This window comes from Bos indicus x Bos taurus, chromosome 1, assembly GCF_003369695.1.
Source record: "Bos indicus x Bos taurus breed Angus x Brahman F1 hybrid chromosome 1, Bos_hybrid_MaternalHap_v2.0, whole genome shotgun sequence".
Classification (NCBI taxonomy): domain Eukaryota; kingdom Metazoa; phylum Chordata; class Mammalia; order Artiodactyla; family Bovidae; genus Bos; species Bos indicus x Bos taurus.
Genome location: NC_040076.1, coordinates 44,425,925 through 44,449,206, shown reverse-complemented (window position 1 = coordinate 44,449,206; position 23,282 = coordinate 44,425,925). Strand labels below are relative to the sequence as shown.

General features: G+C 38.2%; 1 protein-coding gene across 2 annotated transcripts in view; it reads left to right on the top strand.

Moving 5' to 3' along the window:
• Positions 1-22,026, top strand: part of TOMM70 (translocase of outer mitochondrial membrane 70) — a 39,345-nt gene extending 17,319 nt beyond the window's left edge. Inside the window, exons 5-12 of one of the 2 annotated variants that reach the window (XM_027558639.1) lie at positions 281-429; positions 3,378-3,585; positions 6,066-6,200; positions 7,377-7,484; positions 8,343-8,459; positions 13,340-13,437; positions 14,042-14,164; positions 19,882-22,026. In XM_027558639.1, coding sequence (XP_027414440.1) covers positions 281-429; positions 3,378-3,585; positions 6,066-6,200; positions 7,377-7,484; positions 8,343-8,459; positions 13,340-13,437; positions 14,042-14,164; positions 19,882-20,035 — 1,092 coding nt within the window. In that variant the 3' untranslated portion in view covers positions 20,036-22,026. The remainder of the gene's footprint in view (positions 1-280; positions 430-3,377; positions 3,586-6,065; positions 6,201-7,376; positions 7,485-8,342; positions 8,460-13,339; positions 13,438-14,041; positions 14,165-19,881) is intronic. The other variant, XM_027558735.1, reaches the window with a different exon arrangement.
• Positions 22,027-23,282: the final 1,256 nt, after the last annotated feature.

Genomic DNA, 23,282 nt, shown 5'->3' with positions numbered 1-23,282 from the left:
AGTAGATGGTTTAATTTAGTGTGTGTTTATAAGAGTTCTTGACATTTTACATCTTCAGAGAGGGAAAGGCTGTCATTCAAAATGTTTTTTGAAAAGCTGGGATTGGCAGCATTACCATTTTCACTGTCTATTACCCTACAGTTTGGAGCCTGATATTCTTCAATTATTTGAAAATGAGGAGCCAGTTTTTATGGCAGTGGTTCCCAGTGTTCTACAAATGCATCTGCTTCTTTGGTTAGTGTTTTCTACTTTGATGTATTTAAATATGATTAAATTTCAGAATCGTGAACCTCTGATGCCATCTCCACAATTTATCAAATCTTACTTCAGTTCTTTCACGGATGATATAATTTCTCAGCCAATGCTTAAAGGAGAGAAGTCTGATGAAGATAAAGACAAGGAAGGGGAGGCTTTAGAAGTAAAAGAAAAGTAAGTGTGTCTTGAGTATAGTGTCTGCCTAATGCTTTTTGTGGGGGAATTGGATTGTGGGGGTTTTTGCTGCCGTAGAGGGTTTCCCTGATAGCTCAATTGGTAACGAATCCGCCTGCAATGCAGGAGACCCCAATTCGATTCCTGGGTCATGAAGATCCACTGGAGAAGGGATCGGCTACCCACTCCAGTATTCTTGGGCTTCCCTTGTGGCTCAACTGGTAAAGAATCCGCCTGCAATGTGGGAGACCTAGATTTGATCCCTGGGTTGGGAAGATCCCCTAGAGAAGGGAAAGGCTACCCACTCCAGTATTCTGGCCTAGAGAATTCCGTGGACTGAATAGTCCATGGGGTCGCAAAGAGTCGGACACGACTGAGCGACTGTCACTTTCACTTTCATTGCTGCCATAGAGCCAAAATGGGACTCTGAGTCATCTCTTTAAAAACTTATTTATAGACAGATATGAATATAATAGAGCTTCCCTGGTGGCTCAGACGGTGAAGCGTCTGCCTACAATGCGGGCGACCCAGGTTCAATCCCTGGGTCAGGAAGATCTGGAGAAGGCAATGGCAACCCACTCCAGTACTCTTGCCTGGAAAATCCCATGGATGGAGGAACCTGGTAGGCTACAGTCCATGGGGTCGCAAAGAGTCGGACACGACTGAGTGACTTCACTTTCTTTATGAATATAATAAAATTATAGTATATAATAATATTATTATAATAATAAAAATACTTCTTTTCTCACACATGTCTATTATATCCTGAATGTTACATCTTTGGTAACTCAAGGTTTTACTGCCAGGAGTCTGCCCAGCTTTTAAGGTCTACATAATATTCTAAAGAGAGTTCCCAGAGAGTCAAGTGGTTAATTATATTTGAGTAGGGGGACTAACTTAAAAAATGATTGTGTAGGTCAATATCCAGATGTTTCAGTGCAAGGAAGTTTCTAATTTAATTTTTAGAAGTGCCCAAAAGAGTAACTATCTTCAAGGTTTTCCCTGCATGCCTAGGAAAATGCCATTCTTTGTGTTTGTGTTTACTCTTCTAGAGAGCTGAAGTCAAAGTACAAGGTGCTGTGTTTACAACTGGCAGTCAAGGGATGTAATACATAAACTATCGAGCCTGCTTATCCATTTATATTTAGCAGTACTTTTGTTTTGCTGTTGAGGCTAGCTCACCTCTCCAAGAGAACACACAATATTATTACCAACATGACATTTTCTAATGAGTTTGGAAGAAAAGGGAATGCTGTTCCCATAGCAAAGCATAATTTTGCCTCTATAGTGTATTGAGATGTTTAAGGGAAAAGATTGCTTTTGGTTTCTCTCTCTCAATTTTCCTACCATTATTGGCCACCTTTTTTAAGGGAGGATACTATGCATAATTTTGCCAAGATGTTCTGATTTTTGTTAGTTGATGAACAATCTCTTTAAGAAAATTATAGATGGGAAGTAAATGTTGAGGGTGATGCCAATAATTGCCTCTTCTGATTAGGAGGTAGTCCTAATTCCAGAAAAATTACAATGAAGTTTTAATACCATTATTCTAAAAGCTACATTGAGAGATGGTTGGACGTAACTGTCTCTCACCAGAACACTAACTGGAGTTGGTCCTAAGTTTTTAAATTCTACTTTACTCTGAGCCTTAGCTTTATCAGTTTTTGGATGGAGAGATAATAATTACCTTTGAGGCTTATTGTGAGGTTTACGGGTCATGTTTGTAAGCATCTAGAACTTAGGTTCTCAGTAAATAGGAACCATTATTACTTCCAATCTAATTATTTTGTCTTAGTTCAGGAGTATTAGAATTTTAATTATGGGAAAGGTTAGCACAGAGTTTCTAAGTTTTGACTGACATAACTTTTAAGTCACTTGCCAATTCTCTCTATTCAGAGTAGGTAGCAAATGAAATAAGAAAACATGATTTTCTTACATAATGTGCCTTATATTGTTTCTTATGTAATATGCCTTATATTTGTAAGACCCCCTTAAAGAACATCTAGTGTAATTTTCCTTTTCAGTTCAAAAAATCCCTTCTACAAGTGTTGTGAATAAAATCATCCTAGACAAGTGATGATATTGTGGTCATTGCTTTTTAAAAAGTAAGAGAAGGGTGTTTTCTTTAAGTCCTATTTGATGGAAGAGTCTTCTGCTTTTGTATTCCCACCTATTCATTCTGAAAGTGATGGGCTTCCCTTTTAGCTCAGATGGTAAAGAAACTCCCCACAATGTAGGAGACATGGGTTCGATCGCTGGGTTGGGAAGATCCCCTGGAGTAGGAAATGGCAACCCACTCCAGTGTTCTTGCCTGTGAATTCCATGGACAGAGGAACCTAGTGGGCTACAGTCTGCTTCTTTGATATTCCCACCTGTTCAATTCTAGGTCTGTTCTTCTAGGTGAAATAGCACAACTTCTAGATGAGAGCCTTTTAGCTATTCCATTTGCTTAAGTTCTTGCTCCCTTAGTGTTCACTTTTCACAACACAGCTGGAGTGATGTTTACAAAGTACAGCTCAGGTCACACCTCTTCTCTTGCGTTCTGGGACCCCCAACTCACCTGACTATTTTCTCTTTCTCTGTTCTTTCTGTTGGTCATAAAGTAACTGTTGAGTGCCACCAGTGTGCCACAGATAAGGTGAACAAGACAGGATCCTTTCCTATGCTGCATTTCAGTCTGTCATTCGCTTACTTTTTCATGTGTCTAAATGTTGAAGCCTGGACAATAACCCTAGGTTTCTGCCATTTTCTCTGCTGTTTTCCTTTTTAAAACCCTCTCTCCAAGGCAACAGGAAGATCCCAGTCTACATCGAAAGTCCTAAGGTGCTACCCCCACACACACCTCCACCACCACCTCCAGTCCTGCACTGGCTGGTTAACTTGTTATGCTCATTTTATTAGTAATAAAAGATAAAATTTATAATTTCCTCTGTTCATTTTATTTTCAGTTCTGGATATTTAAAGGCCAAACAGTATATGGAAGAAGAAAACTATGATAAAATCATAAGTGAATGCTCAAAAGAAATAGATGCTCAAGGAAAATACATGGCAGAAGCATTGCTACTACGAGCTACTTTCTACCTGCTTATTGGCAATGCCAACGCAGCCAAACCAGATTTAGATAAGGTCATCAGCTTGCAAGAAGCTAATGTGAAGGTACTTTTAAAACTCTGTGTGTGTGCATGTGAAAAAAATTAATAATAAAAATGAGGCTTTTAGGTATGTTTTGCCAAATTTGTGGCATTTCAGTTGCCATTCTCCAAAAGACTTATTTTTTGTTTTCGAAGGAACTACACCTAATAATGATTGAATTGGTGCGGTGAAACTAAAACAGACATTTCAGTGATAGTTAACTTTAACTAAGAAAGGATTGTTTTTTCTACAGCATCTTTTGGCTTCAGCTTCCCTGTATATCTTCTGCCTACTGTATTGGACTATATTTGGGTAGGAGTAAGGGTGATGTAGCAGTGCTATAGATAATATAAATAACTTGCAATATGTTATAATACTATAAATAACATGCAATATGTAGTATAAGAAGATACAATGCATTTAATAAAAAGTAAGCATGTTTAATGTCTTCTGAAAGAGTTTATTTACATGAGGAAAAAAACAAGATCTAAAAATATATTGTAATATAGAAACATATCAAAAGTTTTTGCGGTTGTGTGGTTGGAACAGCTTTTCATTTTCTAAGTGTTCTTGTGTATATGCAGTTATTTTCATAATTGAGATTTGGTAGGGATCTGTTATGGCACCCCACTCTGGTACTCTTGCCTGGAAAATCCCATGGATGGAGGAGCCTGGTGGCTGCAGTCCATGGGGTCGCTAAGAGTCGGGCACGACTGAGCAACTTCACTTTCACTTTTCACTTTCATGCATTGGAGAAGGAAGTGGCAACCCACTCCAGTGTTCTTGCCTGGAGAATCCCAGGGACGGGTTAACCTGGTGGGCTGCCGTCTATGGGGTCGCACAGAGTCGGACACGACTGAAGCAACTTAGCAGCAGCAGCAGGGATCTGTTAAATTATATGAGCCCTCCATTTCAGCATAATAAGAACAAATGTCGGCCGCCAAAGTACTGTTGGTTAATTAACATCTCTTTTTCCTCACTGAATTAAGAAAACTCTGGCTTCCTTCACCTCCAAAAGAATCATTCATGTATTTTGTGGAAAATGAAAGTTGTTTTCAAGGCTTAAGTATTTGCCAGCAAATTTTATCTTAACTTCTTGTAAACAAAAGTAATTTAAACTATGTATTTGTTAAAAGTCCTTTTCAAAATGAGATTTTCAAGTTGAAGATAGCCTTGTACTAATTATCTTTATTTCCTGATAATCAGATATGTTCTGTTTTTGTTATTATCATGGGGGCATTCTTACTTGTTTCATTGAGGACATTTGTGTACTTTTGCCTTGAAAAAAACTTTGGAGAAGAATCTTATTTCTTATTTCCTGATCATGACTTTGTTCTAATGGCAGGTAATAATGTACATATCATGCCATGTACAAAAATGAGCTCAAAATGGATCAGAGACCTGAATGTAAGAGCTAAAACTATAAAACTCTTAGGAAAAAACATAAGGAGGAAATCTTCAGTACTTTAAATTAAGCAGTGGTTCCTTAGGTGTGACACCAGCAGCACAAATGACAAAGTGGTGGGGGGGGGGGACTTATTCCACAGAATGGGAGAAAATATTCCCAAGTCATATATCTGATAATGATATGCAGACAATATTAAATCGTCTTTATAGCGCAACAATAAAAAGATAGCCTAATTTAAAAATAGGAAAGGATCTGAGTAGACATTTTTCCAAAGAATATGCACAAATGACCAATAAGAACAAGAACATATACTCAGCATCATTAGACCTTAGGGAAATGTGAATCAAAATCACAATCAGGTATAACTTTATACTCGCTAGAATGGCCATAATCAGAAATTTGGACAATTAAAAGTATTGATATAGATGTGGAAAAAATTGGAACTCTCACACATTGAGAGTAGAAATGTAAAATGGTAAAATCCCTTTGGGAATTAGTAGGCGGTGGTTTCTAGAGTTACCATGTGACCCAGCAGTTACTCTCTTAGGCATATACCTATGAGGATTTATGTCAAGACAAAAACTTGTACATGAATGTTCTTAGTAGCATTATTCATAAGAGCCAAAAAGTGGAAGCAGCTCAAATGTCCACCAGCTGGTGAAGAGATAAATAGACTGATTTATCCATGCAATGGAATATTATTCAGCCCCTAAAATAGAATGATGTACATGTTAGAACTTAGATGAACCTTGAAGACCTGCTGTTTGTGAAAGAAGACAGACAGAAAGGCCACATAGTTTACAATTCCATTTATGTGAAATGTCTGGAATATACAAATCCGTAGAAATAGAAGGCAGAATGGTGGTTTCCAGGGACTGAGAATTAGAGGTGAAATAGAGTCCCTGCTAATGTGTATGAGGTTTCTTTTGGGATCAGTGAAAACATTTCTAGTGGTGACTGGTTGCACAACATTTTTAGTCATATACTAAAAATGACTTACAGTATGTGAACTACATCTCAATGAAGCTGTTATTTTTTTAAAAACTAAATTAGAATAAAAAGTAATGATGAATCTTTCCTCATTTTGGATATATAGCTTCGAGCAAACGCGCTCATCAAAAGAGGCAGCATGTACATGCAACAGCAGCAGCCTTTGTTGTCTACTCAGGATTTTAACATGGCTGCCGACATCGATCCTCAGAATGCAGATGTTTATCACCACCGAGGACAGGTAAATTAATTTTCTTAAGGCGTTTTGATCCTTGAATTGAGGGATTTGATAGCATTTTTGAGAATGTCTTAAAGTTTTCTTATATCACTGATGATAGCTATGAACAAAGTATCAGGGTGGTTTAGTTTGGGTTTAGTTTGATACATAGTATCATTTGTTTAGTTCCCTCTTGAACATTTGTCCTGATACTTTTTTGTTAAAAAAAGAGAGAGAAGAGGAAGGCTGCAAATGTTGGGTTGCCAGTTCAAGTTTGGTTTTTAGGCATTTCTGCTTCATAGGTTTTCAATGAGTAAAGCATTAAAAAATTAGTGACAAATTAAAAAAAACTTGTAGTGAGCATTTTGAGTTAATGCTTAGAATCAACAGAATGATTTTTGTAGGCATCTTGTAAAGAATTATTAACCTGAGCTATCTAGACTGTATCACAAAAAAATCTCTTCTGAATAGAGCTTTATAATTCTATGCATATTTGGTTTTTAGTAAAAATTCGCAGTGAAGAAAACAGTTCCCAATTTCAGCCTCATCTGGAAAAACATGGCTTTAAAATCTGTTTGTATACATGTATACCTGTGGTGGATTCATTTTGATATTTGGCAAAACTAATACAATTATGTAAAGTTTAAAAATTAAATAAAATTAAAAAAAAAAAATCTGTGTGATGTGGCTTCTTGGAGTGCATTAGAGTGGAAAGTATGGACTAATCCATATAATAACAGAAAAGTTCAAGTCGTTTCTAATGGAAAATTTTAACCTAATATTTCTGCCTGGAGCATCTTAAGAAGTATCGAGATAACCTTAAAAACTAATTGATATTTTGATCCTTACTGGGTGTATCTTAAGATTAATATGAAATGTAGTTATTTAATGTCTGATCTATCCCTACTTTGAAGTTTAAAAGTACAGAGACATTTCATATTCTAGAAGAAAAATCACTTAAGAGTGATTAAAAACTGGTAGGTTTATAGTGCTTTTTTAAAAAATTGAACACTAGTTCTAAGTTTTAGCACCTTTCCTTTAAAATTATAAGATTTTCTGATTCACTGTTTCTAGAAAGTAATTCTATATTAATAATTCCATGCTTAGCTTTATGCTGATTATGCAAAAAGGCACAGTACATGCTTAACTGGTGTAGTTTTTGTTTTGAACTGCGCTTATTTGTGTACTTTTTTTCCTTAGCTGAAAATACTGCTTGATCAAGTTGAAGAAGCAGTAGCAGATTTTGATGAATGTATTAGATTAAGACCTGAGTCTGCTCTGGCGCAAGCCCAGAAATGTTTTGCTTTGGTAGGTTCTACTTTCTTTTGTATTTTCCTAAACATCAGTATTTCCCATTGTTAACAAAAACGAGTATCTCATTGTCTACAAAATCTTCCGTTTTTTCCTTCAATCTGTGACAAACAGGGAGAAAAACATGTCAGCTTAAAGAAATAGAAGTGTGTATGTTACTTGAGGTACTGCTTCAGTATTTCTCTGGGTGCTTTATTTGGTTCATCCTGATAGACGTTTGTCCCTGATTTTATGTGCCCCCTAAACAGCGCTCTTCTTCTCCCTGCTCTTTACCATAAGCCAGTACAAAGAACAAAAGCATTTCAAGGAAATACTTGGCAATCATGACACCATACAATGTACCTCTCATTTCACCTTTGTAGAGCTATTCAGAAACACAAAGTTGAAAATCAGGTAAAATAAGACGATTTCTAATGAGATGAGATATTTCCAATTAGCCCCATACCCTGAGACCTAAAAGAATTTTCCTTTTAAAGAAAAAAGTCAGTTTACAAACAAGTGAAAATGTTATCAGATGAAGGATACTATAATGCTTTTAGTAAAATGATAATAAATTTCTTTGAGTTTAATATTCCCCTATTTATATGCAAAGTTAACTTCAAGTTAGTCTGTCTGCTAGGATATTGAACATCTGGAAATTGTGTAGTGGCAATGAAGCCCTGATTGTACAAAGCCTTTGAGTCCCTGCTCTGTAGATATTCCTGTGGAACCCTTTTAGACGCAGCAAATTATGTTCGCAAATTACCTGCTTTTCTGGAAATATTTATGTAATTTTGTGTGACCATTATAAGATGTTAACATTTCCTGAGTTTTTGAGTTCTTGATTTGACAGGCTTCTGTTGATTTTTTACACAGTATCGCCAGGCATATACAGGAAACAATTCTTCACAAATCCAAGCAGCTATGAAAGGTTTTGAAGAAGTCATAAAGAAATTTCCAAGGTGTGCTGAAGGCTATGCATTATATGCCCAGGTAAATGTCATTTTTCGTATTTTTTCAGTTGCCAGTTCTGTAAAGAACTGCATTTATATCCTGAATCCTAGAGTGGAAATCAGTAAACAGTGATCTTGTTGTAGCTTCTTTGGAAGCAAACGACTTTGTTCCGGGTTCTCAGGATGTTCAGGATGGTCCTGAATCACCTCAATGGGGCTTCTTTTCTGTGTTACATAATTTGAAAACTGTGGCCCTAAACTTGTAATCTGGAGAAACTTTAATAGAGCATTTCCCTCACGTTTTCATTTCGATTGGATTTATAAAAATTTAATTACTTTAGGAAAATTTACTGCATGCAGTTGGTGGGGAAAATGTCCTTGGAAAAAGTTTTCTTTCTATTTGATTACTGTTCTTTTAAATAGTTAGTCTATAACAGCTTATTTTAAACCATGATTTGTCCAAAATTCTTGATGCTTTCCTTGATTTAGGATTGAAACCATGGAAAATTGGATTTAAATTTGCATTATTTTCACTTTTAATCATAGTTTGAACTCTTTAAAAGTTTATTAACTTTAAATCATCCATTTAGATGAAAATGATTAGCTTCTTATTCCCACAGTTAAAGAGTTTTCCCTCAAACTAAATAATATCTGAATGGCTGTGGCTTAATCTTAAGTTAAAAGCTGCTTGTGGTATCTCAAATCCCAGCCATCTCAAAATTCTATATATTTTGTCTTTTCTTTTTAGCCTAAAGAAATTTGTCCCTCCTTCCTTAACCCCCCAAACATCACAGAAACAGGAAGCACTTAAATATGACCATCCATGGTAGACTCCTACCTCCAAATATCCTTAAGGTTTATTGATTTGTTTCTGATTTCCTTCATGCTATCATTAGTCAAGTTATAAGAAAATTTCCACAGGAGTAAAACTTTCTTTTTCAAGGATTATTGAGAGGGACTGTGAGAAGATTGATTTGTGTTGGATCGATTCTGTAAAAGTCCTACACACCCCTGCATAGGGTTGAAATTCTGGGATATGAAGTACAACCCAGGAATTCTTTAACCTCAGTTTGAAATCTTTATCTATTCAGTCTTTAATTCCTAGACAGAATGACAATTAAACAAATGATACATTGGTTGCTAACTGCATGCTGACTTATTAATTGTGAAAGCATGTACTGTCAGTTTTCAGTTCAGTCGCTCAGTCGTGTCCAACTCTGTGACCCCGTGGACCGCAGCACGCCAGGCCTCCCTGTCCATCACCAACTCCCAGAGTTTACTCAGACTCATGTCCATTGAGTCAGTGATGCCATCCAACCATCTCATCCTCTGTCATCCCCTTCTCCTCCTGCCTTCAATCTTTTCCCAGCATCAGGGTCTTTTAAAATGAGTCAGCTCTTCGCATCAGGTGGCCAAAGTATTGGAGTTTCAGCTTCATCAGCAGTCCTTCCAATGAACACTCAGGACTGATCTCCTTTAAGATGGACTGGTTGACCTCTTTGCAATCCAAGGGACTCTCAAGAGTCTTCTCCAACACCACAGTTCAAAAGCATCAATTCTTTGGCACTCAGCTTTCTTTATAGTCCAACTCTCACATCCATACATGACTACTGGAAAAGCCATAATCTTGACTAGATGGACCTCTGTTGGCAAAGTAATATCTCTGTTTTTTAATATGCTGTCTAGTTTGGTCATAACTTCCCTTCCAAGGAGTAAGTGTCTTTTAATTTCATGGCTGCAGCCACCATCTGCAGTGATTTTGGAGCCCAAGAAAACAAAAGTCAGCCACTGTTTACACTTTTCCCCCATCTATCTGCCATGAAGTGATGGAACCAAATGCCATGATCTTAGTTTTCTGGATGTTGAGTTTTAAGCCAACTTTTTCACTCTCCTCCTTCACATTCATCAAGACACTCTTTAGTTCTTCTTCACTTTCTGCCATAGGGTAGTGTCATCTGCATATCTGAATTTATTGATATTTCTCCTGGCAATCTTGATTCCCGTTTGTACTTCATCTAGCCCAGCATTTCTCGTGATGTACTCTGAATAGAAGTTAAATAAGCAGGGTGACAATATACAGCCTTGACGTACTCCTTTTCCTATTTGGAACCAGTCTGTTGTTCCATGTCCAGTTCTAATTGTTGCTTCCTGACCTGCATACAGATTTCTCAAGAGGCAGGTCAAGTGGTCTGGTATTACCATCTCTGGAAGAATTTTACACAATTTGTTGTGATCCACACAGTCAAAAGCTTTGGCATAGTCAGTAAAGCAGAAGTAGATGTTTTTCTGGAACTCTCTTGCTTTTTCAATGATCCAGCAGATGTTGGCAGTTTTATCTCTGGTTCCTCTGCCTTTTCTAAATCCAGCTTGAACATCTGGAAGTTCACAGTTCACATACTGTTGAAACGTGGCTTGGAGAATTTTGAGCATTACTTTACTCACGTGTGAGATGAGCACAATTGTGCCGTAGTTTGAACATTCTTTGGCATTGCCTTTCTTTGGGATTGGAATGAAAACTCACCTTTTCCAGTCCTGTGGCCGCTGCTGAGTTTTCCAAATTTATTGGCATATTGAGTGCAGCACTTTACAGCATCATCTTTCAGGATTTGAAATAGCTCAACTGGAATGCCATCACCTCCACTAACTTTGTTCCTAGTGATGCTTCCTAAGGCCCACTTGACTTCACATTCCAGGATGTCTGGCTCTAGGTGAGTGATCACACCATCATGATTATCTGGGTCGTGAAGATCTTTTTTGTACTGTTCTGTGTATTCTTGCCACCTCTTCTTAATATCTTCTGCTTCTGTTAGATCCATACCATTTCTGTCCTTTATTGAGCCCAAGATATCTTTGCATGAAATGTTCCCTTGGTATCTCTATTTTCTTGAAGAGATCTCTAGTCTTTCCCATTCTGTTGATTTCCTCTATTTCTTTGCATTGATCACTGAGGAAGGCTTTCTTATCTCTTCTTGTTATTCTTTGGAACTCTGCATTCAGATGCTTATATCTTTCCTTTTCTCCTTTGCTTTTCGCTTCTCTTTTTTTCACAGCTATTTGTAAGACCTCCTCAGACAGCCATTTTGCTTTTTTCCATTTCTTTTTATTGGGGATGGTCTTGATCCCTGTCTCCTGTACAATGTCACGAACCTCCATCCATAGTTCATCAGGCACGCTGTCTGTCAGCTCTAGTCCCTTAAAACTATTTCTCCCTTCCACTGTATAATCGTAAGGGATTTGATTTAGGTCATAATGGTCTAGTGGTTTTCCCTACTTTCTCAATTTCAGTCTGAATTTGGCAATAAGGAGTTCATGATCTGAGGCACAGTCAGCTCCCAGTCTTGTTTTTGCTGGTTGTATAGAGCTTCTCCATCTTCGGCTGCAAAGAATATAATCAATCTGATTCAGTGTTGGCCATCTGGTGTTGTCCATGTGTAGAGTCTTCGCTTGTGTTTTTGGAAGAGGGTGTTTACTATGACCAGTGCGTTCTCTTGGCAGAACTCTATTAGCCTTTGCCCTGCTTCGTTCTGTACTCCAAGGCCAAGTTTGCCTGTTACTCCAGGTGCTTCTTGACTTCCTACTTTTGCATTGCAGTTCCCTATAATGAAAAGGGCATCTTTTGGGGGTGTTAGTTCTAAAATATCTTTTAGGTATTCATAGAAATGTTCAACTTCAGCTTCTTCAACATTACTGTTTGGGGCATAGACTTGGATTAGCATGATATTGAATGGTTTGCCTTGGAAACAAACAGAGGTCATTCTGTCGCTTTTGAGATTGCATCCAAGTACTGCATTTCAGTCTCTTGTTGACTGTGATGGCTACTCCATTTCTTCTAAGGGATTCTTGCCCACAGTAGTAGGTATAATGGTCATCTGAGTACTATAATATATAAAATTTTATAGCATGTACAGAAATTAAAGTGAGACGAACACACATAATTTTATGACATATGTACTGAATAGTACACTTATGTTTAGGATTTAATTCGAAACAAACCAGAAGGTAACCATCCTCATCACTGAAATGAAATTCAGAAGGGCGTTTTTGGTTCAGATTTCTATAAGCAGCTAAAAGAGTAAAGTAGCTTTTAAAGAAACCAACATTAAACTCTTTAGCAGAGGTTTCATAATTGTATATTTATCCGTCATTGTGTTAACTTCAAAATAGGTTTTGGCTTCCTTGAGCATTGTCTTACCAGCACTAGCACTATTATGTCTGTTTGCACTAAATTTCTGACTTTTGGTCCCTCTTCTGATGTTTGCAACTTTTAATTTATATATATTTAGAGGGAGTTATATTTTAGTTACACAGTATGACTTTTTGCTTTGAGCTCTGAAGCTTGAGCTTAGATGCCGGCTAACTCTCAGAGTTACAGTTTGAGCATGGTCTTGTCTCCACATAACCAAGCCTTCCATTTGTGCCATGGGATTTGCCTTAAAAGTTGACTGTAGCCTTTTTTTCTTTCACCAATTATTTTTAAGGATTGACTCTGATAACCATTAACATACCTACCTGAATTTATCCTTCCAAATAAGTATTGTTTTTAGGGTTAACATTTTAAATTAAGTTTAATACCCTAAACAGGGCTTCCCAGGTGGCATCAGTGGTAAAGAATCCACCTGCCAATGCAGGAGACATAGGAGACTCCCTGGATCAGGAAGATCCCCGGGAGAAGGGAATGGCTACCCACTCCAGTATTCTCGCCTGGAAAATTCCATGGACAGAAGAGCCTGGCGGGCTACAGTTCATGGAGTTGCAAAAGAGCCAGACACGACTGAGCAACTAAACAACAGTCACCTCAAAACAGTAATTTGGTTATGAATGGTTAAATGAAGTAAATTTTAATGATTAATAAGCAACATATAGTTATAACTCCTTAGGGATACAGTTACCTAAATTTAACTGAAGTATCTCTTCACATAGGCATTAACAGATCAACAGCAGTTTGGCAAAGCTGATGAAATGTATGATAAATGTATTAATTTGGAACCAGATAATGCCACAACATATGTTCATAAAGGGTATGTATTTTTGGGGTCTGTTTGTTTCAGTAAAAAAGCTAAATTGCTTGCACAGTAATAAAATGGAATTGTTTTGCTCACTGAGAAAGGGGACTGTGATAGAGTCAGTGAGCTAATTGAAAAATTTCTTCATTGCTATGAATGCTTCACTGTTACTTTTTTTTAACTTTTATTTTTTAATAATGTTTATTATTATACAATAATTAGTAAATGTGCTACTTGCACTCTAGCTTAAGGATTTCAGTTCTGAACATCCTGTCAAATGTTACTTGTATCAAAAAGGAGACACATAAATAGGTTTTTCCTGTTCTAGTATACTTAAATTATCATTTTTAAAACTTCACTTAAATTATACAAATTAAAACATTAAGCTGTGCAAAGGAAGTTAATAATAGAGCTTAGACCATTATAATAAGGAATTTAGACTTCATAATAAGGAATTTAGACTACAAAACCACTATAAGTTGAGGGAGAAAAAAACCGATTTGATGCTGATTATACTGTTTTAGATTTTGTTTTTCCTTATTAATTAAATTATAAATTCACTGAGAGCAGAATTGATACTGGGCCATGGTCACATCTGACTGCTGTTTTGCATTTGCAGTTTACTTCAACTTCAGTGGAAGCAAGATCTGGATAAAGGTTTGGAGCTTATCAGCAAGGCTATTGAAATTGACAATAAATGTGATTTTGCATATGAAACCATGGGAACTATTGAAGTACAAAGGTAACTTCTATAGTCTGTCCTTAGGAAAGTTAGGGAAGCTCCATAGATATTTATCTTTTTGTTTTTTTCATTATAGATAGGTTATTGTCATTATTCATTGCATTTCTAAGTCTTAAACATGCCTTTGGAAGCAAGATTCCCTTGAAACTATACAACTTTGATTTGCTTGGTTTCATATTTTTTCAATTTAAAAATCAAAACATAAAAGTTGTTTAAGTCAAGCATATGCATTAAAAGGGAAGCTTGATCTTAAAGAGTTGCTGTATGGTTGTGTCTCCTGTCACCTGTGTCACTTCTGTTGGAGGGGAATGTCTGCCTTGTACGTAAGCAGTGCACTGTAGCACAAGGCTTGGCAGCCACATTGCCCAAAGACATAGATCTTGCTGCAGCCAAGTGGCTGGGGAACTTGGACCATCACCTCTGAGCCCTCAAGTTTTCTTTCAAATCAGGGAGTTGGGTAAGATTTTTGCAGTTCTGACTTTTTCATAACTTCTTGATTTCTGTAAATGTTTATCCAGAGTTGCACTTGAGATTCACCATTAACAGATGACAACTGCATATGCCATAGACTTTAATGTCATATGCCATCTTGACACTGGCATTGTCATCCATTTGAGTATCTACTCTAGGCCAGGTACTGAACTTTAGGTGCTTTCCAAATATTTCAGTTGATTTTTTTCTGTCTTTATAAAGGTTGAGATTATATGGTCCTCGATTTAACTGAAGAGTATAGAAACTGATTCCTCAGTCAGTCAGTTCAGTCACTCAGTCGTGTCCAGCTCTTTGCGACCCCATGGACTGCAGCAAGCCAGATCTCCCTGTCTATCACCAGCTCCCAGAATTTACTCAAACTCATGTCCATTGAGTCAGTGAAGCCATCCAACTATCTCATCCTCTGTCATCCACTTCTCCCACCTTCAATCTTTCCCAGCATCAGGGTCTTTTCAAATCAGTCAGTTCTTCACATCAGGTGGCCAAGTATTGGAGTTTCAGCTTCAGCATCAGTCCTTCCAGTGAATATTCAGGACTGATTTCCTTTAAGATGGATTGGTTGGATCTCCTTGCAGTCGAAGGGACTCTCAAGAGTCTTCTCCAACACCACTGTTCAAAAGCATCAATTCTTTGGCACTCAGTTTTATAGACCAACTCTCGCATCCGTACATAACTATTGGGAAAACCACATCTTTGACTAGATGGACCTTTGGTGGCAAAGTAATGTCTCTGGTTTTTAATATGCTATCTAGGTTGGTCATAAGTTTTCTTCCAAGGAGCAAGCCTCTTTTAATTTCATGGCTGCAGTCACCATCTGCAGTGATTTTGGAGCCCCCAGAAATAAAGTCTGCCACTGTTTCCACTATTTCCCCATCTATCTGCCATGAAGTGATGGGACCATATGCCATGATCTTAGTTCTCTGAATGTTGAGTTTTAAGCCAACTTTCACTCTCATTTTTCACTTTCATCAAGAGGCTCTTTAGTTCTTTGCTTTCTGCCGTAAGGGTGATATCATCTACATACCTGAGGTTATTGATATTTCTCCTGGCAATCTTGATTCCAGCTTGTGTTTCATCCAGCCCAGCGTTTCTCATGATGTACTCTGCATATAAGTTAAACAGATAGGGTGACAATATACAACCTTGACGTGCTCCTTTCCCTGTTCGGAAGCAGTCTGTTGTTCCATGTCCAGTTCTGTTGCTTCCTGACCTGCATACAGATTTCTCAAGAGGCAGATCAGGTGGTCCCGTATTCCCATCTGTTTCAGAATTTTCCACAGTTTATTGTAATCCACACAGTCAAAGGCTTTGGCATAGTCAATAAAGCAAAAGTAGATGTTTTTCTGGAATGCTCTTGCTTTCTCAGTGATCCAAAAATCTTTGATCTCTGGTTCCTCTGACTTTTCTAAATCCAGCTTTAACATCTGGAAGTTCACAGTTCACATACTGTTGAAACGTGGCTTGGAGAATTTAGAGCATTACTTTACTCACGTGTGAGATGAGTGCAGTTGTGCCGCAGTTTGAGCATTCTTTGGCATTGCCTTTCTTTGGGATTGGGATGAAAACTGACCTTTTCCAGTCCTGTGGCCACTGCTGAGTTTTCCTAATTTGCTGGCATATTGAGTGCAGCACTTTCATAGCATCATCTTTTAGGATTTGAAAGAGCTCAACTGGAATTCCATCACCTCCCCTAGCTTTGTAGTGATGCTTCTTAAGGCCCACTTGACTTCACATTCCAGGATGTTTGGTTCTAGGTGAGTGATCACACCATCCTGATTATCTGGGTCATGAAGGTCTTTTTTGTATAGTTTTCCTGTGTATTCTTGCCACCTCTTCTTAATATCTTTTGCTTCTGTTAGGTCCATACCTCTTCTGCTCTTTATTGTGCCCATCTTTTTATTCCTAGACTGGTTAAATTAATAAGGTGACATTGTGAGCCAGTAGTAGAAAGAGGAGATGAACCCATATTTCACTGATGCTGAAAGTAGCTGATGATCTTCCCACCATCACTTGTCAGGAACTAGTAGGAGTTGTCTTAATAACATTCAGTCACTCCTGGAGTCCTCTTCTCTCTCAGCTCCAGAGGAAGCAGAATGTATGTGTGTGTGTGTGTGTGTGTGTGTGTGTGTGTGTGTATATATATATATATATATATAGGCTGATGAAAATTTTTGTGATTCTTTTGAACCATTCTGACAGTTTCATATAAATATTAAATTATTTCTTAATTTCTAGGTAATGTGAATAAAATATTCTTATGCTAGAATATGATTGGGTAGTAGTTCTTAATCTTTTGAGCAAAGATGTGGACTTTTCCTAGAATAATGCATATATGGAAACTCTCTGCACTTAAGTTGTTCATAGAGCCTGGGTTAAGGGCCCCTGATATATGGAGTTTGATGAACTGTGTTTGAAATGTACTTTAAGAAATCCATTCTAAATCCTGCTTTACAAACAGATAAATGTTAATGAATGAAATTGCTGGTTAATGTAAGATTTAGCAAGTCTTCTGTCTACCAAATATCTGAACATGAACTGTTAGTTATTTTTTTAATTGTCTCTTATGCACCATATCAATATATGTAGTAGGAGATTAACTACAGTCACCCAGAGGCACATTTTACTTCTTAGAGTTTAACTGTTGTATATATGTGTGTGTGTTAGTTGCTCAGTTATGTCCACCTCTTTGTGACTGCACGGACTATAGCGCTCCAGGCTCCTCTGTTCTTGAAATTCTTCAGGCAAGAATACTGGAGTGGGTAGCTGTTCCCTTCTCCAGGAGATCTTCCTAGCCCTGGGATCAAACGCAGCTCTCCTGCATGGCAGGCAGATTCTTTACCATCTGAGCCACCAGGAAAGCCCGTTATATTTATAGTGGAGACTTAATATTTATTGTAAGATTACAGGCATGTATGCATGTATACATATCCAATACTAACTACTTTAAAACAGCTCTTGTTTCTTAGTAAGTATATAAAGCCTAGTCACAGACTGTAAGAGGTAAATTTTGTGTTTTTTGACAAAACGTATGCATCCATTTATTCAAAAAATAGATAATAGTTACCAAGCATTGTACTTGGTTCTGGGAATTGAAAGGTGTCCATTAAGGATCTACTTCTGCTTCATTGACTATGCTAACGCCTTTGACTGTGTGGATCACAACAAACCGTGGAAAATTCTTAAGGAGATGGGAATACTAGAGCACCCTACCTGTCTCCTGAGAATCCTGTATGCAGGTCAAGAAGTAACAGTTAGAACCGGACATGGAACAACTGACTAATTCAAAATTGGGAAAGGAATACAAGGCTATATATTGTCACCCTGCTTATTATATGCAGAGTACATCATGAAAAATGCTAGGCTGGATGAATCACAAGATGGAATCAAGATTCCCAGGAGAAATATCAATAACCCCAGATATGTAGATGATACCACTCTAATGGCAGAAAGTGGAGAGGAACTAAAGAACCTCTTGATGAAGGGGAAAAGAGGAGATGAAAAAGCTGGCTTGAAACTCAACATTCAAAAAAGATCATGGCATCTGGTCCCATCACTTCATGGTGAATAGAAGGGGAAAAAAGTGGAAGCAGTGACAGTTTTTATTTTCTTGGACTCCAAAATCACTGTGGACAGTGACTGCAGACGGAAATTCAAAGACACTTGCTCCTTGGAAGGAAAACTATGACAAACCTAGACAACTTATTAAAAAGCAGACATCACTTTGCCAACAAAGGGAGATAGAGTCAAAGCTACAATTTTTCCAGTAGTCACGTATAGATGTGAGAGTTGGACCATAAAGAAGGATGAGTGCTGAAGAACTGGTGCTTTTGAACTGTGGTGCTGGAGAAGACTCCTGAGAGTCCCTTGGACTGCAAGATTAAACCAGTCAGTCCTAAAGAAGAACAACCCTGAATATTCATTGGAAGGACTGGAGCTGAAGCTTCAGTACTTTGGCCACCTGATGGGAAGAACCAACTCATTGGAAAAGACCTTGATGCTGGTAAAGATTGAGGGCAAGTGGAGAACGAGGGCAGCAGATGATGAGATGGTTAGATACCATCACCGACTCGGTGGACATGAACAGAGGCATTTAGCATGCTACAGTCCATGGGGTTGTAAAGAAACTTAGCAACTTACCAACAAAGACTGGTGTAAGCATATATATTCATCTGACTGTGCATAGAATGATGATAGAATTATGGGAACAATGGAGAGGGAGCAGCCAATTCCTGCTGGGAAAGGGAAAAATATTTTTCATGAAGATATTCTAGTCAGTATTTGAACTGGGCCTTAGAAAGGTAAGGATTTGACTAGAATCAGGCAGAGAAGCAATAAATAATCTGACCATTGTTAGCATGAGTGAACTCAAGACCTGTGTGACTGGAGTAGAGATGTGGGGGCTAACGATATGCTGGTAAGGGTTGCACAGATCTGTGAAGGTAAGGTCCCTGAATACCCTTAATGTTCTTTGAGCTTACATCACTGCTTTCTAAAGGAGCCTCATGATGGAGTAGAAGTGGGCAGAATTTAGGAACCAGATGTGATTAGGATTTTAAATAAGTCACTGAATTTTTCTAGTTTCACTGTTCTTATCTGTGAACAAAGGCCACAAGTGACATAATATAAACACATATAGTATTCAGTCTAGAGAAGGCGATGGCACCCCACTCCAGTACTCTTGCCTGGAAAATCCCATGGACAGAGGAGCCCGGTAGGCTGCACTCCATGGGGTCGCTGAGGGTCAGACACGACTGAGTGACTTCACTTTCGCTTTTCACTTTCATGCACTGGAGAAGGAAATGGCAACTCACTCCAGTGTTCTTGCCTGGAGAGTCCCAGGGACGGGGGAGCCTGGTCTATGGGGTCGCACAGAGTCGGACACGACTGAAGTGACTTGGCAGGCAGTATTCAGTCATGTTCAACTCTTTGCAACCCCATGGACCGTAGTCCACCAGGCTCCTCTGTCCATGCGACTCTCCAGGCAAGCATACTGGAGTGGGTTGCCATTTCCTACTGACCCAGCAATCAAGCCCAGGTCTCCTACATTGCAGGCAGATTCTTTATCATCTGAGCCACCAAGGAAGCCCTGTATTTGTAATAGTAGCTAACAGTCATTGTTTTCTATATGATAGGCATCATCTTGTTATAAAGAAGCATTTTATTAGTATCATGGTTGAAACTTAGAAGTCAGCTCCATGTAATTTTTGTTTTTTTTTTTCTTTTAGAGGAAACATGGAGAAAGCCATTGACATGTTCAACAAAGCTATTAACCTGGCCAAATCAGAAATGGAGATGGCTCATCTATACTCACTTTGTGATGCTGCCCATGCCCAGACAGAAGTTGCAAAGAAATACGGATTAAAACCACCAACATTATAAAATATGGGGGAAGGGAAATGACCCTCTTTTTAGAAGTTTACCCCTCTCCAGCTGAACCCTGAAGACACTGTTGTGAACTGTGTTGAATGGTGGGACTTCGTGTTTCCATTGTGCTGTTGTCCTTTGTCACAGCTGTCTCATGTTTAGGTGTTGTGGGAGTGGCTGTTGAAGAAAGTTTGCAGTGTGGCAGCTTTTATTCCCTGTGCAACAAAAGCTTAGAACCTGTTAAAGGGATATGAAAATAAAGTTGCAAAGAGTACAAATGACAATTGGCCATGCAAATAAAAACTTTGATTTGTTGATTTGACTTTTTTTCTGAGGGGGTGGGAGGGTGAATATGTGCTGGTTGATTTTGTCTTTGTGTGCGTGTATGTGTATATATATATGAATATTCTACAGTTTTACAGCATGTTGGTTTTTTTAATTAACATAGTACGTGCTGTAGAATAGGATTCTTTTAAGATTTGGTTAATCCCTTTCAGTTGAGTCCTCTGAAGGAAACAAAGCTTAAGTGGGGATTTTTTTATGGCAGCAAAATTGAGACCCTTTAAACCACTGTCCGTCAGCATGCACAATGCCTCTGATTCTGCAGAATGTTACACATGGTGGCAACGCTTAAATCTTTTGACCCCCTTCAACTCTGATAATGTACCTCATTCTTAAAGTCTACAGTAGCTCTTTTTCCTACAGTAAATCATGCAGAAGCAAGATATTCTAGTTGATGTATGTGCAGAAGACTGAGTATTCAAGGGAGAGCAGACCAGGCATGAGGTAAGATGAAATGTGTTTACAATTGCCCACGGTTATTTTCTCCTGTTTAAAGGTACTACTATTTATTAGTGTACTTTTTAAAGAAGACAAAGATTGGTTATATATATATATATATATATATATATATAAATGAAATGTAATGAGTAATTAGCTTAAAATTTCTAGTGAAGAAACGGGGGCTAACAGTTCAAAAAGGATGAAAGTCTCATGTCCAGAAGCATATATTTCCTAAAGTGACAAGTTTAATGCTTCTTATCTATGGCTATGTGTACCTACGGGATTGTGAGCCAGTATTGTCAAAGATGCTGAGGACACGTGGCATGTATCTTAGTTTTGAACTGCCTTTGGTCTTGAAGCATGTCCAGGTCTGTACTGGGGGCACCGGCAGCAGGGTTTTGCTTCTTTCATCTTACCTTTACCTCACCCTCCTCCTTAGCAATCACTTTGTTTTCTCAACATGTCACTTTGATAGATCATCCTTTTCTTATATGCTGGATTTTTCTGGTGGGGGGTGGGGTGTTCTTAAAGAATGTCCTCCTTTGAGATATTTATGGTGGTTTTGAGATATTCAGGGTGGGAAGAGGTTTACTTAGGTCTGAGTAGAATAAAAGAGCAAGCTGTCAGTTGTACTTTTCTGGAAATGTTATCTAATTAGAGTTTACATTGTTGGGAGTAAATGAGCATTTTACCCCTCTTTAAAAAGGTGCTTTATCCTATTGAAACCAAAAAGATTTTGTCAAAAATGCCATCGTTTCAGAAGCTACTAGAAGTGACTCCTTTCCAAAGTCAGAGTCTGAGAAATATTGCGAGGCCTCTAACTAATTGGTGGGGGCAGCAAACATAATTTAAGATGGCCTGGATAATGGAAAGTGGGAGAGCGCTGCATTGTAGCTTTTAAATTAAGCACCTACTGTAATAACCCCTGAATACAGAAATGTTCTACATCTCTGAACAACAACCTCTGGCTTAAAACAGTTTTTATTTGCATGGCTGTAGTTACATTAACACTGATATTTTCTTCTCTTCCTACCCCTTGGGGTTTGGTAGAAAACACACAAAGGAAACTGAAGCATGTACCATTCGATACTATCATTCCAGAGCCTCATGGACTATTGCCTGTTCTGAAAAATATTTGAAACTGCGCTGAAAGCTGCATCTGTCTGTATCTTCTTTTGTAAATGACCTCACATGTAAATTCACCAAATAAATATTACATTCAAGCTTTTCAATCTATTCTTTAAATAGAAGGATAGGCAGTTTATTCATTTACCATAGTATTTGGTAAATTCATTCTCTTGTGGGCTCAAGCTAACTTTGACATATTGGACATGTTTGTATATGAAACACAGTAAGTCTTGGGTTATTAACGATGGAGTTTCCCATTCTTCCTCCTGGTGAAACAAAAGTTCTAAGGAACAGCTAGTAGAACCAACTTCCTGTATTCCTACCTTTACCTTACTTGTACTGCACAACAGCCTGGAAGGTTACCAGGCAGACCTGAGCCCTGTGGCTCAGCTTATCCTCAAACTGGTTTCACCAGTAAGGGCTTTTTTTTCCCCCCCCCCAGTGAGTTTTGATCAGTCTTCAGACACTTGGTCTTGTAGTCTGAAAAATCCTACCATCCTTAGGTATTTGTGGTATGAATAAGAGATCTCAGTGCAGTACTAAGCAGCTTTGGCTTTATAACACAATTCAGGTAGATGGAAATTCAAATTGTAAATAGTCGTTTTTCCCAGGAGAGCTCAACTAATTGTCATCTTCTTAAGGCTGTTTATAAACAGGAAGACTGCATAATTACCCCCAAAATTTTTTAGTAATAATGAAAGTAGTAATTACCCAAGACTGTCCTGGGTAAATTGAATTGTATGGTCTTTGTATTTATAAAGAAACGATATGGTAATGGGAGAGCTAATAACTAATCAACCATAGCTTTAATTCTCTGCATAACTGTTTGAACAGTTGGGTCAGTTCAGTTCAGTTGCTCAGTCATGTCCTGCTCTTTCTGACCCCATGAGCTGCAGCACTCCAGGCCTCCCTGTCCAAAACCAACTCCCGGAGCCTACCCAAACTCATGTCCATTGAGTCGGTGATGCCATCCAACCATCTCATCCTCTGTCGTTCCCTTCTCCTCCTGCCTTCAATCTTTCCCAGCATCAGGGTCTTTTCAAATGAGTCAGCCCTTCACATCAGGTGGCCAAAATATTGGAGTTCCAGCTTCAACATCAGACCTTCCAGTGAACACCCAGGACTGATCTCCTTTAGGATGAACTGGTTGGATCTCCTTGCAGTCCATGGGACTCTCAGGAGTCTTCTCCAACACCACAGTTCAAAAGCATCAATTCTTAGGCGCTCAGCTTTCTTTATAGTCCAAACCTCACATCCATACATGACTACTGGAAAAACCATAGCCTTGACTAGACGGACCTTCATTGGCAAAGTAATGTCTCTGCTTTTTAATATGCTGTCTAGGTTGGTC